Source organism: Enhydra lutris, unplaced genomic scaffold (assembly GCF_002288905.1).
Source record: "Enhydra lutris kenyoni isolate GAN:26980312 unplaced genomic scaffold, ASM228890v2 scaffoldscaffold8, whole genome shotgun sequence".
In the NCBI taxonomy this organism is placed as follows: domain Eukaryota; kingdom Metazoa; phylum Chordata; class Mammalia; order Carnivora; family Mustelidae; genus Enhydra; species Enhydra lutris.
The window spans coordinates 2698259-2715816 of NW_019154092.1; the positions used below are offsets into that span (position 1 = coordinate 2698259).

A 17558-nucleotide genomic window follows, 5' to 3' on the forward strand; every position below is an offset into this window, starting at 1 on the left:
GCCCCGCGTGCTGCGCCCCGCGGCCCAGCCCTGCTGCGGGCTCTCGGAACCATGAATGCCTTGGCCGCGGCCGCAAGACCCGCCGACGACACCCCGGACGGCCCCGCGGACGGCGGCGCGAACAGGGCCCCGGCTAGGAAGAACTTCAAGAAGACGCCGGTACCGCCCGGGGCCGCGCAGGGCAGCGGGGATTGAGGGCGGACCCCGCCAGGGATCGCCGGGACCCGGGACAGATCCACCTAGCTCGTGGATGGAGAAGGAGCCTCAGACGCCGCCAGCTAGAGCTCCGGCTTTGGGATGTAACTATCGGGACGTGAAGAGCCTGGGGACTCCCGGGGATCAGGTCTGGGGAGTGCAGACGGCTTTGCGCCTGAGACCCAGTCCGGGCTGGAGGAGGGGCGGAGGCCCTTTTGGCCTTAGACCTGCAGAAGGGTCTGCCTCAGGGGAGGGTGCCGGTTTTTTCTGTTCTGGGGTTTTTGTTTTTTGTTTGTTTTTCTTAAGGGTCTTGGGCCCAAGGCTGGGCCTCCAAGCACTGAGATAATGTGTGACCCACACTTAACTCAGCAGACATTAGGGGCACGTGGGTGGCTGGGACATTATCACCTGGACACAGCCTCACTCAGGACAATGCTGCGCAGATGTGCAGCCGCAGTCCACAGGCCATGAGCTGGAGGGCAGCCCGACCCTGGCCAGCTTCACTCTACTGGTGGACCCAGCTTGTCACTAGACAGTAGTGCCTGGACACAGTGGCGACTCATCTTAGCTTCGCTGTGGATGGTGACGCCAAGGACACTTAACCCTTCACCTAGTCTCGCCACAGGCTCTCCAGAAAGTGTCACCCTACACTCAGTCTCCACAGCCTAACCTCCCATTGTCAGCTAGGCTCAGTTTCACTAGCTGTCCTTGTCACCAGGACCCACTCACCTACCACAGTCTGCAGCAGAAAACCCCAGGCCAGAAGCTTCTCATCTCCTGGCCTCAGGGAATTGCACGTTTAAGTCACCGTTTAACCCATACAGTGGGGTCGGTCAGCCAGCTTGTTTTTTAAAATAAAATGTCTAGTCTAAAGACTTTAGCAGGTAGTGTTGCTAGGACCTGCTAGTTTTTCTTCGTGGAAATGTGGGCACCTTCTCCCTCTCAGAGGAAGCAGAGGAAGTCTCCACGTTCTGGGTGGCCGGCTGGGACTGGCTGTGATGGGGTAGGGGAGGGGTGTTCAGGGGTCTCCCCATTGTGCAGCACACCAAGGCCTCAGTGGGCTTAGGGTAGGAATGCCGGCTCCGTGGGAGAGGCAGTGCTCTCCCACCCCACCCCCCGCAAGGTACGTGAGGACAAGGTTACTCTGCATCGTTTATTGTGGGAAGGGGTTGAATCTGGCTCCTAGGGGTCCTGCAGGAGCCACAAGTTGAGGCCCAGGCTCAGCAGAGCCCCATGCACATGGGCTAGGAACGGGGTGGGGACCGAGGCTGCCGCGCGGATGGAGGCACAGAAAGAGGCCGATACCCTGCGCCCCCCTAGAGGCTGCTGGGGGCGGAAATTCTCCGTGACTGGTGTGGGGCTTGAGCCAGGGAGCCCGGCCTGGGGCACAGTCTGGAACTGGGCCACCTGGGGTTTTGGGGCAGAGACAGATCAAGACGTGGGTGGCCTGGGGTTTCAGGAGGCAAGGAGGGGGGACAGGGAAGAGGTTGAGGCCCCACCTGCGTGCGCCCGATGGGGACCGGGTCCTCGAAGACCGTCCAGACAACCGCGGGTTGGCAGCCAGGTGTGGTCAGTGACCCTGTGTAGCGGTAGTAGCGCAAGAGGCCGGAGGAACCCGGCAGCAGTGAGGCCAGTGGGAAGGTGGATGTCAGATTCACCGAGGCCCCTGGTCAGGGGAGGGGAGGCGGGATTGGAGTTGGCCTCCCTGTACCCAGCCAGTCCCCACCTCCAGCACCCCTGAGCCACCACCACCGCCCCCCCCCCCCGGCCCCGCCGCCGCCCGTGACCCTGTGGCTCCTCACCGCGCTGAGACACGTTCTTCAGGCCCGACACAGGGGCGGAAAAGTTGGCATTGTCGGTGTCCTGCTCCTGGGGAGGGGACTCCAAGTGAGAGGGGCTCCAAGTGGACGGGTCTCAAAGGGGGAACTCCAGAGGGATCTAGGGGAGACTGTAAGTGGCAAGAGGGTACACTCCCAGTAGAGGTCAGCTGGGAGATCTGGGGGAAGGTCCCTTCCACTGATCCTGCAGACCCAGGACCTCTGGCTGGCCCCATCCTCCTACAAACCTTATGCACTCTCCCCACAGCTTGACAGGCCCATTCTGCCCCCTTTGCAGACCTCCTTTCTGGGAAGCACAAGGAGTCACAAAGCCCCTCTCTGCCTCTTACTACCAGGGGCCCTCCCTCACTGCCAACTGCACCGCCAGCACGGCCAGCCCGTCAGGGTGACTTCGCGCCTCCCCCAGGCTCTGGTACCTCGTGTTCATATGGACCACATGCATCTGGAGAGGCACAGATCACGAGAGGTACCAGCTGTCCCTTCCACGGGCCACTCCCGCCACCCTACCCCATGCCCAAGCCCACCTCCATGGGGCGGCGCTGCCCATCCAGGCTGTGCTCTGAGCCTGCTTGCCCAGGGCCCCCCCAGTGGAAGTGCAGCTGCAGCGTGCGGTATGCAGGCAGGGGCAGCCCAGCACCCCGAATCTCCAGGAGGCTCTGCGGGCCAGCGTCCACGTGGAGCACCACTGAGGGTAGGGAAGCACGTGACTCTCTCTTCCACCACCCCCCCCACCCACCCTTGTGCTCTTAGGGCCCAGGGTACCAACACAGGTCCCCTTTGGCCAGTCTGCTCCCTGGCTGGGCTTCCACAGAATTGGTACCTCATTTGGGGTCCAGGTCCCTCTGCGGGTCAGACCGCAGGGGAATACCCACCCTGCAAGGACGGGGGACAGGGTGATACTCCTATGGCTGGAGTTTTGTCCCAACACAGCTGTGTGTGATATTGGGCAGTTGTGATGACATCCCGATGCTGGGGAGGGTGCGCTCTGACTTCTGGGAATGTCCTGATTCTTAGTCCTAGTGGGCAATGGCTGATTGCTATTGTTGGGGGGTGGTTTCCTGTTGGAGGTGTCTTTACCAACATGTGTGGATGTTCCTATGCTGATTGTGGAGATTTTGATCCTTGTGTGTGTAAGCGGGGGAGGGGCGGGTAGTTCCCACTCCCAGGTGGTTCCTGTTCCTTTCTGGGCCCGGGGGGGTGGGGGGCGGTGGGGTGGTTCCTGGTCCCAGGGTACTGACCTGTATGGCCATTATTCTCCAGGGTCCATGGGCCTGGAGGTGCTGAGTTGTAGCCCTGGAAGATGAAAGGTCCCAGGGTGGGGTCCCGCTGGACTAAGTGAAGGTCAATGTTGATGGGGACTGGGCTGGGCCCCCACAGGCAGGGGCCATCTCCTTCCAGTGGGTGGGGCCTGAGGAAAAAGGCTAGGGATCTGTGGTGGGTTACGGAGGCAACTTGGGGGTACAAAGAGGAAGAGAGTGGTCCTTCACACATACACAGAGAATTGCCCAGCCTCAGGAAGCTTGTCTCTGCCTCCCCCCCAACCCCCACACACCTAGACGGTCACAACTGCCACACACACCCTAACCTAGCTGGATCACAAAGTTTGTAACTCTCAAACAGGCAGGCCATACTGCAGTTACCTGCAGGTAGACTGTCCCACAGGGAATGGGGGTGGAATGGTCCCCTGGCCCAAAAGTCCCACGCCTGAAACACCTGCTCACACATGGGCTGGCCACACTGACAGTCTTACAGACCCCACCGATACGAACAGCTTGGCACACGTGGCAGGACTGGAGGTCACATCAGCAACAGACCTGGACACACATGCAGGGGGACAGTCACAGCCAGCTGCTGTGACCCAGGACTCCAGACAGAAACGTGCAGGGACCACAGCAGCTCAGCATGCACACCGCTTTTGGGTCACGCTAGCACCAGACCATCACAGGACAGACATCCCACACAGCTTCACACGATACTCTGGATACTCTGCCCTCACTGCACTTCGGGTCCTGGGAGTCATAGCACCAGGTGTCTGCGGACAGGGGACAGGGTACTGAGATGAGGGACAGCCATCTGGGTCCTTGCCATGCTCCATCCCAGCCAGGGTCCAAGAATGGGGGTGCAGGGCTTAGGCCAGAGGAGGCTGGTGCAGACCCTGCTCTTCCATCGCAGACTCCAGTATCTCCTCCCCCCAAAGAAACCCCCGAGTGGTAGAGCTTAACAGAGAGCAGGGGGAGCTACAAGGGAGTGTAGATTCCAGAACGGATGGGGGGGCCCAGGTGCTCACCGTTTGAGTCCCCGCACACCAACAGTGGAACAATGAGGAAGGTGAGTGCAAAGCCCTGGGACCGCATGGTGTAGCTGCTGCAGATTCCTGAGGACTGGAAAGTGCCAGAGGACAGTGGGGGTAGGCAAGGCAGCTGTTTGTTAGTGGGGAGGGTGAGGGGAGTGGCTAAGTCTTGAGGGCTCACTGGCAGGCCACTGCAGAGAGGGTCCAAGGGGGTGGTGTCCAGGCAGGGCCACCGGCAGGGAAGACCAAGGTCTGAGATCACCAGGCACAGGCTCTGATCCCAGGGCCGAGTGCCAGCCACAATCACTGGTATTCACTGGAGCAAAGCCTTTTAAACGGAGTCTCTCAATTAATGGGGGTGGCGCTACGATGCCCATTTAAAGATGAGGAAGGAGATGGAGGCTGGGGGCCGGGAGTGACATGCCAAGGCCACCAGGCAAGGACAGAAGATGAAAGGGGAGGGCACCTTGAATCCCAGTGCTCTTGACTTTTGAGGCTGGGGTGGGAGGGTGTCCTTCCCTTCTGCTGTGGGCCCAAGACCACAGCCTCTCTCATATAGGGGTCTCCGCTGTACACCAAGGGCAAGGCGTTCCTTTGGGGGATCATCCCACCATCTGGGAAGCTGCAGCTCTCCCACTGACTCACACCCTCTAGGGGGGGTACTTTAGGCTTCTGCAGCAGCTCCTGAGGCCCGACCCTGCCTCAGGCTGTGGCCTGAGCCTGTTCCCTCAATTTGCTGTCCTGCAAAGTGGGGCTGATCTCTCTTGTCCCTTGGTGTAACCAAGAAGGTGACAGTTTGGAAAGAGCTCTGTATCTGGGCATGTGTGTGCCTGTGGGTGTAAGCACAACGGGGCCAGGAGGGTGGAGGGAGGGCGGTGGGGTGGGGTGATACCCTTTTCCAATCTCCAGAGGGCCAGACTCTTCCCACTTTGGGGAAGGGGCACTGTCAGCAAAGCTGACAGCACTCAGGACCCCTCACCGCCCTAGCAGGTGTGTTCAGGAAGGAAGGAACTGTACTCGAAGCTCCTAACCCCATCAAGGGACTCCCTGTTCTTTCCCGACCCTGGCCCCTTCACCCATCCAGCCCGTGGGCCCCCAATGATCAGCCTGGAGCCAAATGCCAGGCGGCTGGGTTAGGAAGGTGAGCACAAGGGCCCACTTGATGTTGAGTCCCTGTGGGTACCCTTTTGTTCCTTCATCACAAACTGGGGAATTCCTGAAAGGGCCATGGTCAGAGAGCAGAAGGAAGGGGGCATCCTGGAGCCCTGCACCTGGCCTGGCTGGTACAGATGCTCTGACCCCTCCACCCACCCATTCCCACTACTGTGTCATGCAGCCCTGATGTGTCTGGAGTCTCCCGTCCCCACTTGGGTCACACCAAGGACTGACCACACCTCTTCCAGAACACAAATTTATTTGGCATTTGGATGAAACGGTTCTCACAGCATCTTAAGAAAAGGATTAGTGCCAACCCAACCAAAAATAAACCCTAACTAAAAACCCTTAGTGAAAGGAAAACATAAAAAACAGGCATCGAGACAATGTACAGTATGGACTCCTTCCTCCACCAGATAAGTCAGGACCTGGGGGAGGAGGCCCCTCCCAAGAGCTTGGCCTGTACCTCTGGGGGCCCAGTCTCTCACAGGAGCACAAGAGTCGCAGCTACTAGGGTTGGCCTCGGGATTCTTCATCGGACCGTGGAGCACAGTCAGATCTTACAAAGGGTGGCAGCTGGACAGGAAGCCGAGGACAGCCAGGCTGACCCCAACTCTCCCCTCGTTCCTCTCACAACCGCCCCCCAGCGGAAGTCAGCTCCCCAGCACCGACTCCTGCAGACACAGCAGGTGGGGGTCTGGAGCAGCCCCGCACACGGGCCTTCTGCCCAGCCCATGGATGCAAGTGGGCTGAGCACCCCAGCACCGGGACAGAGTCCTGTGGCCAGTCCAGAAGCAGGCTCGCCGTTTCAGGTCACTCCCTCCTCAGCACCTCCTGTGTGCCTGATTGGCCCCAACAGTCCTTCAGTCCCCACAGGGAGTTCCCCAGTCCCACATGGTTCCGAGGCATGGGCCAGGGACATGGAAGCTGGGAAGGACTCTCAGCTATAGAGGTCAGGCCCTCTGTGCTCCGCTGGGGTGGACACTCCAAAGCAAACACGCTCAGGACACTCACCTGGCACCAGTAAGAACCATGACTGTTCTCCAGCCCTCAGCTGCCCCGAGCTCAGCAGGCTGGAGGCAAAACACGCTGCCTGCTTTGTCTTCAGCGGCCAGTGTGGGCCGTGAGGGCCCAGGACGCCGTTCTCGAAGTGGCAGCCCTTTGGCAAGGGGAGCTCTGGCCTGCTCGGCATGCAGCCCACCTGCCTCCCACACTCTGGGTCCTGCAAGCGTGGACAGGCAGTTCAGACTTCACACCTCTGGCCGGCTCAGGGGATGACAGTTTCTGTGGGGCAACTCAAAAACCTCACTCCGTCCTGGAGGAACACAATAGGTTTCCAATCGGAGAGTGAGAGAATGTGCCACTGAGGTCTGTCACCACAGAGCACTTCTAGTCAACCCTCCAGTCACTGCACACTGGTCTGGAAAGGCCATACCAGGGACCAGGCACAGGGCTCCATGCGCTCAGCCACAGGGCGGAGGTGCAGACCTCGCTGAGCCTCCGGGCCACCCCAGACGTCACAATGGGCCTGGGAAACGGGGGCCCCATGCCCGAGCTCTGGTGTACCACTACCACCTGCAAAACTTGGACACATATGTACACACATATAGACACACGCACACACACAAAAAGAAAAGATCCAGACATTCAACGTAGAAAAGATATGGATGTGCTAAAAATCGCACAGAACCCGCTTAATCTCGAAACCTCAGAAATGCTAAAAGCCCCATGTCAGGAGATGAGACCGCTGCCCAGGAGCAGGCAACAGGGTCCCTTGGTCCAGAGGCCCCTGGGCAGGGTACCCTGCACCCCGAGCTGCTGAGGAGCATGAGAAGGTGGCATGCGGCCACTGGGCACTCAGCCCCAGCGGTGACAGTGTGCAAGGAGATGGACACAGCCCAGGGCATTCGTTTCAGCCACCCCTCCCCACAAAGAAACAACCCTTTATGGCACAGACATGATGGGGTGGGGGTCAGGCCAGGCCCAGAGGCGAAATCAATAAGAGTGGGGGCTCCAGAGGCTAGCAGACAGGAGCCGGCTTAGCCCCCAACCCCCAGCAGAGGATCCAGGGCCAGAACACTCATGCGTGGCTAAGGGCCTTGGCCCAACTCCAAGGCTGCCTCTTGGGGGTGCCATGCACAGCAATGCTGGGGAAAAATGGCAGGGTGGGGCCAGGGCCTCCTGGCACAGAATTGGGCTTCACCGAGCCCAGCTAGACAGAGTGGAGTTCAACCTCCTTCCAAGACCCTCTTTCCTCAGGGCCTCGGGCACCAGAGGCCCAGGCCAGCCCCCAGCCCGGGGAAGGGTCGCCCTTGATGTTCACAGCTGGGGTGGAGTGGGGGGGGAATCCTCAGAGCAGTCATTGTGGTCACCTTCAAGGCCGTCTACCCTCAGGCAGACCAAGTACCAGACAATACTGACAGTCCACAAACACGGTGGTGCCTGGAAGCGCCCCTCCCGCCTCCGGGCCGCCGGGGCCACGTGGCTATCTGGCAGGCTCCTCTGGACGGCATGCCACAGCAAGCATGCCCACCAAAGCCAGGTGTGGCGCGGGCCCCCGCCCATGCCCATGGTGCCATCTTTGTTCCCTACTTCTGAAACGTGTGGTCTGAACGAACTCCGTCATTCTTCTGCCATTTGAAAAGAAACAGACAGGGACCAACAGCTATGCATGTTTCTAGAGCCCTCCAGGAGGCCCAGTGCAGGTGTCTGCTCCCTTGGGAGGCCGGTGTGGTCTGTGCTGCACATGCGTGCGGTCAGTGGGTTTGCGACCGTGCAGCTGGGTCCAGGCTCACTCGGGGGCCCTTTAAGTCTCCCACGGGGATCAGGATTTTCTTGACAGCAAAAAGGTGCTCTCTGCCCGTCGGGGCCTTGGGCTGGGCCATCCTCTACACCATGGTACTGAGGGAACTACGGCTATGGCGGCCACCCCCCGGCAGTGACTCTGTGGCTGGGGTGCTCCCACTCTGGCCAGGGTCAGGGGGCACAAGGAGGGCACTGCTGCTGTCAGCTGAGTCTTCCAAGTCGGCCAGAGAGGGCCCCGCAGCGGGCAAAGGGTGCTCCAGACGCCGGGGTGACGCCCCTTCACCGCCACCATCCCCTGGGCTTGGCGGCCTGGCCTCTGCCGGCTCAAAGGCATCATCGTCTGCAGGGAGACAGAAGGGTGTCAGCAGGATGGTGGGTCTGGCACGGGGAAGAGGGTGGGCTGGAGAGAACCAGGGGACGCTCCTCCTGTCATCACCCCTCACCTCTGCCCACCTGGCAAGGGGCCAGATGCAGGGGTACAACTAGGAGCAAGCCATGGTGTGTGGTGTGGGGGGACATGGCAGTCAGCAGAATGAAGTCAGGGGAGAGGGAACATCCTCTCAGACTTGGTGGGAGTCAAAGCAGGGCGCCCCTGACATGAGGGAGTTACTAGGCTGGCAACGGCCAGGCTGTTGCTGGAACATGGGGATGGGAATGCAGGAGACAGGGCCGGAGCAGGCAGCTCGGCAAACCTCACAGGGGGTATGAGGGAAGCTTTGTGGCAGGCCACTCCGTTCAGTCTGCCTGCTCCTTATTAGCCAGTCCCCCTCTGAAAGCTTGGGCATGGGGGCCCAGAGTGCCCCTTTTTGCTGGCTGGCCTCCCCCAGCCCCAGGAGTCCATGATCCTGCCCTGGGGAGGCTCCACCCAGGCAGCTGGGATCTCTTGCCCTCCCACAGCGGCATCCCCGGCAGGAAGCCTGTTGTACCCTGACCCCCGAGAGCAGACGGAAAATCTGTGTGTGCAGGGGTCACATCCAGGTCCTGCCCACAGACTGCAGAGGAGTGGTCCTGGTGAACACAGCATGGCTGGCCCCATGACACCTGTCCTGCTGTGGTACATGGGTGCACAGGGAACCAGTCACCTCGGGGTAGGGCACCGCCCGCTGGTATGCTGCAAGGGGTCGTGTGTGAGAGACAGTGTTCACACATCGGGATGGGACACCTGAGCTGCACACCAGGCACAGGGACAAGCCAGGCAGTGGTGAGGAAGCCAGCACGTCCTTTGTGCTACATGGCCCTGTGAGGAACGAGCTTTCAGCATATCAGATGGATAACAGATCCGAGTCATTGGGCCAACATCACAGAACCAGCGCTTTCTCCAAAGAACTGCTTCCAGACAGGAGGCAACGTCATGATGGTGTCTCTTGAGCTCACGACACATACACGTGTCTTTAGGGCCAAACAGTTAGGTCTGGGTGGGCCCCTGTAGCTCTGGGCTCGCCCTGTTCCCACAACCACCAGTACCTGGCTCCCCAGCTCTCCACAGAGCCCAGCTGGGTGTGCCCCAAGGGCTGCTTGCTAACAGGTGTTCATAGGAGGAAGGCCAGTGGCAGTGTGACCACCAACGGTCATCTGCATGGGCAACCCTGGGAAGAGCCCGCCTACCGACACATGGCAGTTCCTTCCACCTTAAACGGAAACCCAAGGGGAAAGCAGAAGACCAGGAGGAAGTGGAGGTTCAGGGTCCTGCGAACTGGGGAGGAGGACCACTGGCTGCACATGGTGGAAGGTTAGTGACGTGCCGCTCCCTGTCCCTGCGGGGGAAGCACCTGCGGGGTCGTAGAACACACTGTCAGGGTTGATGGAGGCCTCGTAGGGCGGCGGGGGATCATCGGGCTGGTCGATGTCTGGGTACTTATATGCGGTGTAGGGAGGCGGAGGGTCGTGGAAGTGGAACGTGCCGCCTTCCCCATCGTCAGAAAGGTGTAGTGGCGTGAGGCCGGTGCCGAACCCGTCTGGGCCGTAATCAAAGCCAGGGATCCTCCGGCCAAGGTTGAAGTGGTGCACTGCACAACCACAGGGAGACAAGCAATAGAGCCACATCACTCAAAGGCACGCAGCTCAGCCCCCAAGTCACCCACCTCCTCTAGAGCCTGGACCTGTCACCCCAGGCCCAAGGGATCAGGTATCCTGACTGTCACACTCGTATGCCCAGCTTGCCCACCCACACCCCCTCCTTCAGTCCATTCCCGGCCCTAACCCTTGTGCAACCCCTCACTACTTCCTGCCACTTCTGCCGCCCAGCCGTCACCACACCCCTCCACCTGAGGGTCTCTGAAGCTGACCTGGTGGGAACTGAGGGTCTGAGGAAGGACTATGCTGGCTCTCAGTGCCGTAAGGCCCCCAACTGCAGCTGGCACAGCCCCTCAGCATTCCTGCCACCTTGACTCAAGAGCCCTCAAGCCCTTGGGGTCTGCAACCATCCCACCGCTCCCCACATGGACTGGGGGACTGGGTGCTGGGGAGCCTGGCTTGCTTGCTGAGACAAGGAGCAATTCCAGCTCTACTGAGGGCACAGGCCTCTCACTGCAGAGAACTTGGGCTGAAGAGGGCAAGTCACAACCTAAGCTGCCTAACAGTTCTGGGTATCTGCTGCTCTGCCTCCTCTCCACCCTGCAGGTGGCCCACTCACGGTCCAGGCTGCCAGAAAAGGTAACATCACTGATCAGAACACACAACAGCAGCTGTGGGTCCTGCTTCAAGGCCTGGAGGGGCGGGGAGCCTGGAGGCAGCTGGCACTGACAGTGTGTCCCTCCCTTCACATATCCAGGGCCTGATTTCAGGTCCCCAGGACAGCTCCTCCAGCTACTCAGGTGCTGGGGACAAGCTGGGGCATCCCATCAATATCCTCTCCTTCCTCCTTGCCCCCTCCTGCTTCCTGTGCCCTCCCACTCTCTCAAGGGGACATAGCCTGGAGCGGGGCCGCCACTGGGGCTGTCACTGGCAGCGAGAGCCGCACTCACAGTTGGCTCCAATCAGGGACTCAATGCGTTCCCGCCGCCTCTGGCGAAGCCGGTGGACCATGAAAAGCAGCAGTGACAGGATGAGGAAGGAGGAGATGCAGCTAACGATCAGACGCATCCCACTGGCCATGGAGTCGAACAGGCTGTTGCCATCTGTTACAGGGAGAAGAAGGAAACTGGCTGTTCTCAAAGAGGGGAGCCTGACCCCCAGGTGCTTAGTGGTACGGGAAGGCCACAGCCTTTCACCACCAGGCAGGTATGTGGAAAAGGCAAGTGCTTCCTGATTCCCTGCACTTGATGATCTTCGGAGAGATGGAAGAAATGAAACAACTCAAAGTCATGAATACTGTGCTAACACCAAAGGAGAGACGCAAATTGTGTGCCAGGAATAATATTTTACCTTCCAGCCTAGCACTAAGTTCCATTCAATGAGCCCCTTCTGCCTAAGAAGCTCTGCTATAGGTCCCCGTACCCCCAACCACACAGGACAAAATCAGGCACATGTGACCAAGCTCCTGGACCCTAGACCAGGGATGCTCACCTGGGCGACTCTGTAACTCCCAGGGAACATGTGACAACGTCTGGAGAGACTCTTGGTCCCCACCAACCCCTCAAGGGTGGAGGCACTATTGGCCTCTGGTGGGTAGAGGCCTGCGGTGCTGCTCAGCAGTTTGTCGTGCACAGGAAGGGCCCACATCACAGTGCTCAGTCCCAAATGTTGACTATGCCCACACGGAGAGAGCCTGCCTTGCCCTGGTGCCCACCAGTGCTTGTCCGGTGCTTGCTGTGGGGGGAGCACACATGGTGAACACAGAGGGAGACATGAGGGAAGAGAACTTGTGCTGGCTGAGCGCCTACAGGGGGACAGACTTCCCCATGGGCTCTCACTGAGGTGAGATGGGCCACTCGTACCAAGTCACAGACTAACAGAACCAGGAAGTGGTCCCGAGTGTACCTGCCTCCACGACCCAGAAGGCAGGCCACAGACTGTCGACTTCCAACTCTGTGACAGCCATGCAGGCAGATCCCCTCCAAGGAGACACTTCATGACCAACAAGGATTCCATGGGAGAGGCCGGGCTCCCGGGGCCCTTCTACTGCTTCCGCTGGCCCAACCAGCTCCGTATCAATGCACATGGTCTGAGCTCACTCTTGCCCTCCCTCCTCCCACAGGGCCAGGGAGCCTCCCTCAAAGCTGCACTTATTGCTGACAAAACTTGGGAAGTTTTGTATAAAGGATGTATAAAGGATACATCCTCTCCCCAATTAGCTGCTTTTCTGGTGCCTCTGATCCTCTTCTAGTGTCAAGGGAACATTTTGTCTCTGTCTGTGGGAGGACGACTGTCAGCTCAGGGGGCTGCTGACATGTCTGTTAATTGGTGGCCAGCTCAGAGATCCCAAGGGGGCACCTGCTTAAGCAACAGTCCCTTTGTAATGATTCTTACTAATCACTTCTAAAATAAACTCAAGGACACAGTAAAGGTCCCTGACCATCCCTCCATGGTGATTACCAGGAAGGAGGAAGCATCCCCTAGAAGAAAGCCACCTGCAGTCAGACAGAAAGAAGACAGCACTGTCCTAGGAGACAGAAGCCAGCTCTTGGGTCCTTGGGGACTCACACCATGACTGGTCAGCTATAAATGTTGCTTATCCCAAGGTCACAAAGATTTTTCTATGTTTTCTATTTTCTTTTAACGTACTTTTTTTTTTAGAGTATATATTTTTCTTCTAGAAGTCTTACAACGGAAGGTTTTATAGTTAGGTCTATGACCATTTTTTTAAAAAAAGATTTTATTTATTTATTTGAGAGAGAGAGCAGTGAGAGAGACCATGAGAGGTGAGAAGGTCAAAGGGAGAAGCAGACTCCCCTGTGGAGCTGGGAGCCCGATGTGGGACTCGATCCCAGGACTCCAGGATCGTGACCTAAGCTGAAGGCAGTTGCTTAACCAACTAGCCACCCAGGCACCCGGTCTGTGACCATTTTGAGTTAATTTTTATACATCATAAGATGTATAGTTAAAGGTATATATGTGTATATATATATATATATATATATTTTTTTTTAATATGGATGTCCAACTGTTCCAGCACCATTTGTTTAAAGATATCCTTTCCCCATTTAATTGCCTTTGTACTGTTGTCAATTATTAGCTGACCATATAAGTGTGGGACTATTTCTAGACTATTTTGTTCCAGTGATCTACGTGTCTCTTTTTCTGATAATACCATACTGTTTTGATTACTATGACCATACAGTAAGTTTTAAATCAGGTACCATGAGTCCTCCAACTTTGTTCTTCTCAAAAACTGTTTTAGCTAGTCTAATTCCTTTGCCTTTCTACATAAATTTTATTTAATTTTTTAAGTTTTTTTTTTTTTTTTTTTAATTTCTAAGTAATCTCTACATCCAATGTGGGACATGAACTTGCAACCCTGAGATCATGAGTTATGTGTTCCACTGATTGAGCCAGCCAGGCACTCCTCTACATAAATTTTAGAATCAGCTTGTTGATGTCTGTAAAAAGTCTGCTGGAATTTGGGTTAGGACAGCATTGTATCCATAAATGACTTAGGGGTAATTAACTGCCTAATGATATTGAGTCCTATGATCCATGAACATGGTATATCTCTCCTCTGATGTCTTTCATCAGTATTTTATGGTCTGTGCATATATTTTGTAAGGCTTATGCCTAAGTCATATTTTTTGGTCTACTGTAAATGGTACTTTTTTTTAGATATTTAAATTTCCAACTATTCACAGGTAGTATATATAAAAACAATTGAATTTTGTATATTGACCTTGTATGTGGAGACCCTGCTAAACACACTTATTAGTTTCAGTAACTTTCTTGCAGTTCCTTTGCGATTTTCTATGCAGACAATCATATCATCTACTAAAAAAAAAGATAATTTCATTTCCCCTTGTGGTCTGGATACCTTTTCATTTTCTGGCACTGCGCTTGACCTCCTGTAGAACCCTAAACAGAGTGGTTGTTTAGGGATAAACAACCTTGCCTTGTTGAAGGGGATACTTTCCCAACGTCCCAGTTTGGATGGCAGTGTCTCTGTCCTTGTTGGAATACAGGTATTTCCCAGGAGAAAACACTCAGCTTGGGAAGCAGGCAGGAGCCTGCAAACATAACACTAAACAAGAGGCAGGAATAAGCCCTGGACAAGCTGCTCTGGCTGCACAGGAGAATGGCCTGCAGCAACTATGGTCTCATCCAGATGCCCTGAGAGCCCTGTTCTGCTGAGAAGTCCTCAGGGCTTGGCAGGCCCTACAGGTCTTACACAGGCCTGGTCATTCTGACAAAGCCTAGGTGGAGAGGTAAGGCAATATGGATAGACTCCTAAGAAATAGAATGAGAAATACATGTGATGTGGCTTGTAAAAGCCAGTCTTTGACTCCTGTGGAAGGTAAGTGAGCTAGGGGTTCAGAGTGATGTGGCCAGGACACAGGAGACCTGGTAAGCACCTAATCAGTGCTTGTCAGAATCCCATAGGAATGCATCTTATACAAGCAGGTATGATCTACTCCGTGAGACAGGGAGGCCCAAGGGTACCCTCACTGAGTTCCACTCTCCCTGGTAGGCTCTTCTGTACTCTTCACAGCCGACTGCACCTCTAGGACATGTGCCAAAGTGTCTGATTCAGCCAAACCTCAGACACACTCTGACACTGCTTTGCCCTCTCCTGCAGATGCCCTTCCTGGCATGCAGGAACACTGACAACTCTCTACTTAATGAGCGTTCTAGTTGTTGTGGCTCTCACACACCAGTTCCAACTCCTGTCCCACTAGCAATAAGCAAACCAGTTTCTCCTCCACAGGTGCCCTGGAGGATGGAGATGGCCACCACACCCTGCCCAAGCTTTTCTTCTACGGGGTCCATGAGCTTAGGGACTTCCACAAGGCCCTGTCCACGTCTGTCTCACACTGCCAAGATAAAAAAGCAAATTCATGCTTTTGATTTACAGTTCTCTTGAGATTATGAATTCACAGAGATGCCAACTGCACTGGTGTGGAGAATAATCCAGCATGTTGTATGAGTGTGATGCCCACTAACTGTCATACAGAGCACTCTGCTACCTGCTGCTCTTTTCTTTTTCCTTTGGAAAGGAAAGGACGAGGGCTATCTAGAGACCACATGCCTGTATAGTGTCTAATCACAAACACCACCTGGTAGAATGGAGTTAGGTTTCTCAAAACTTTCTCCTGAAAGATTTTAGCGGTAGAAATTGATGACTATAAGCAAATAAAAACTGTCATTACCCCCCACTCACCAAACACGGAAAAGAGCTAAAATGGGGACATAAATCTTGAGAGGAGAGAGACAGGTCAGATTTAAAGCGATCAGTTACAGCTGATTCATGAACAGGCACCCTCATTCAAATTCAAATTCACTGATGTACAATACTGGTTACCTACCTGAGAGCTGACACAAGCCAACCTGTAAGGTGGCAGTTAGAGAAGGCCGGGTCATGTGACACACACATGCTCACAAGAGTAGTTGGCCATCAAAGCTGGCTGAACAGCTCCATAAACAAAATGTTGCTATGCCATGTGCCATGAGCTCTCATGAGTGCCCACCACTGAGAAAGCGAAGGAACATCTGGGCTCCAGCTTAGAACACAGAGGCTGACTTGTGACCCACCATCAGTCTCACCTGGGTCCAGGCACATGAACTTGCAGCATTCCTTGGGGTCCTTGCGGTACTGCTGACAGCCCTGGGGCCTCTCACAGAGGGCAGCCACACACATCTCAGGCTCCCCACCATGGCAGGTGCAGCTCAGGCATGGGTCATCTCCTTTGGGGGTGAAGTAGAACCCCTCATCCACCACATTGTCCTTGATGTCAACGCACGTTTGACCTGCAACATGCACATACATGCATATATGTATGCATCATCAGGCAGCAGACACAACAACAGAGGAGTTAGCAAGATCAACCAGAGAGCCCTCCCAGTGCTGAAGTGTGTGAGTCTGGCCCACAGCCACAGGAAGTGGCTATCCGAGAGAGGTTGTCACTACAACTCGCTGTTAGGACAAAGCCTGATCAGGGCACACCTGGCCATGAGCCCAGACAGCTGGGAGAGAGAAGAGTGCTAGATGCCAGGGAAAAGCCCATGGAGAAGTGTTTGCTTTCAAGGATTTGCCTAAGCAGTTTACTTAGAGATTTCCTCAGTTTTAAAATGTAGCTGTCATGCATGTTAACCATTTTCCAACACATCTGAGAATATGTCTCCAATGACTCTCCCAAGAAGCTGCTGGCTCTGCTTGAAAAAACAGTCCACTAGTCCCGAGAAACACACAGTAAACTCTGTGCAGAGCTGTTGTGGGGCAGGAGGAAGAGAAATGGCCATTGCCAGAGACGAGAGGAAGCTGACAGCTCAGAGCCCTAAGCCAGCCCTAGACACAACAGATGCCTGGAGGAAGGGCTGAAGGATGAGGCAGGGGCAGCTCTCCGAAAGACACATGCTCAGTGAAAGGCAAAGGGACATGAGACGATGTTTGTTTCCATCTCCAAATGGAGTAAAGATATCTAAAAACACGCATCACAAATCCCACAACCATGAGTCTGTGCCTCACTTAAGACTGGGGTCGGGGTGCCTGGGTGGCTCAGTTGTTAGGCACCTGCCTTTGGTTCAGGTCATGATCCTAGGGTCCTGGGATCAAGCCCCACATCAGGCTTCCTGCACAGCGGGAAGCCTGTTCTCTCTCTCCCACTCTCCCTGCTTGTGTTCCCCTCCCCCTCTCGCTGTCTCTCTCCCTCTGGCAAATTATAAACAAATAAATGAAATTAAAAAAAAAAAAGAAAAGAAAAGAAAAAAGAAAGGACTGGGGTCAGATCTATATCGCTCATGTGGTCAGGAATATGCAGGGCAAGAAACTCACATAGAACTGATTTCTGTTAGAAGAGGGAGAAAAAGAATGAAGAAAAATGAGCAGCCCTCAGAGAAACATGGGACACCACTGAGTGCACCATCACACACAAAATAGAAGTACCAGAAGAAGAGAGAAGGAGCAGAAAAACGTATCTGAAGAAATAACAGCTGAAAACTTCCCAAACTCCTTGAAAAACAAAACCTATACATGTAGGAAGCGTAACAAACTCCAAGTTGGATAAATACAAAGAGCCCTAAGCACGGCAGACACACACATCATAGTGAAAGTGCTAACATCGAAGGAAATGTGGAAACCTTAAGAACAGCAAGCCAGAAATGACATGTTACTTATAAGAGAACCCCATAAGGCTAACTAACAGCTGACTTCTTGGAAGAAAAACGAGAGGTGAGAAGGCAGTGGGATAACATAC

General features: G+C 55.4%; 2 protein-coding genes across 5 annotated transcripts in view; both read right to left on the reverse strand.

The window, feature by feature from the left end:
* Nucleotides 1-1377: 1377 nt before the first annotated feature.
* On the reverse strand, nucleotides 1378-4485 carry LOC111142760 (carbonic anhydrase 15-like). Its single transcript, XM_022496057.1, is given in 9 exon segments — nucleotides 1378-1602; nucleotides 1695-1861; nucleotides 1998-2064; nucleotides 2383-2475; nucleotides 2558-2718; nucleotides 3272-3391; nucleotides 3394-3441; nucleotides 4030-4065; nucleotides 4321-4485. Coding segments are annotated over 9 exon segments (984 nt in total). The 5' UTR covers nucleotides 4388-4485.
* A 1241-nt stretch (nucleotides 4486-5726) lies between these two features.
* Nucleotides 5727-17558, reverse strand: part of LOC111142492 (DiGeorge syndrome critical region gene 2) — a 91632-nt gene continuing 79800 nt past the window's right edge. For all 4 annotated transcript variants that reach the window (XM_022495702.1, XM_022495701.1, XM_022495700.1 and 1 more), the window contains 4 exons: nucleotides 15910-16113; nucleotides 11247-11399; nucleotides 10053-10289; nucleotides 5727-8623 (listed from right to left, as the gene is read on the reverse strand). In XM_022495702.1, the coding sequence (XP_022351410.1) occupies nucleotides 8367-8623; nucleotides 10053-10289; nucleotides 11247-11399; nucleotides 15910-16113 (851 nt within the window). In that variant the 3' untranslated portion in view covers nucleotides 5727-8366. The remainder of the gene's footprint in view (nucleotides 8624-10052; nucleotides 10290-11246; nucleotides 11400-15909; nucleotides 16114-17558) is intronic.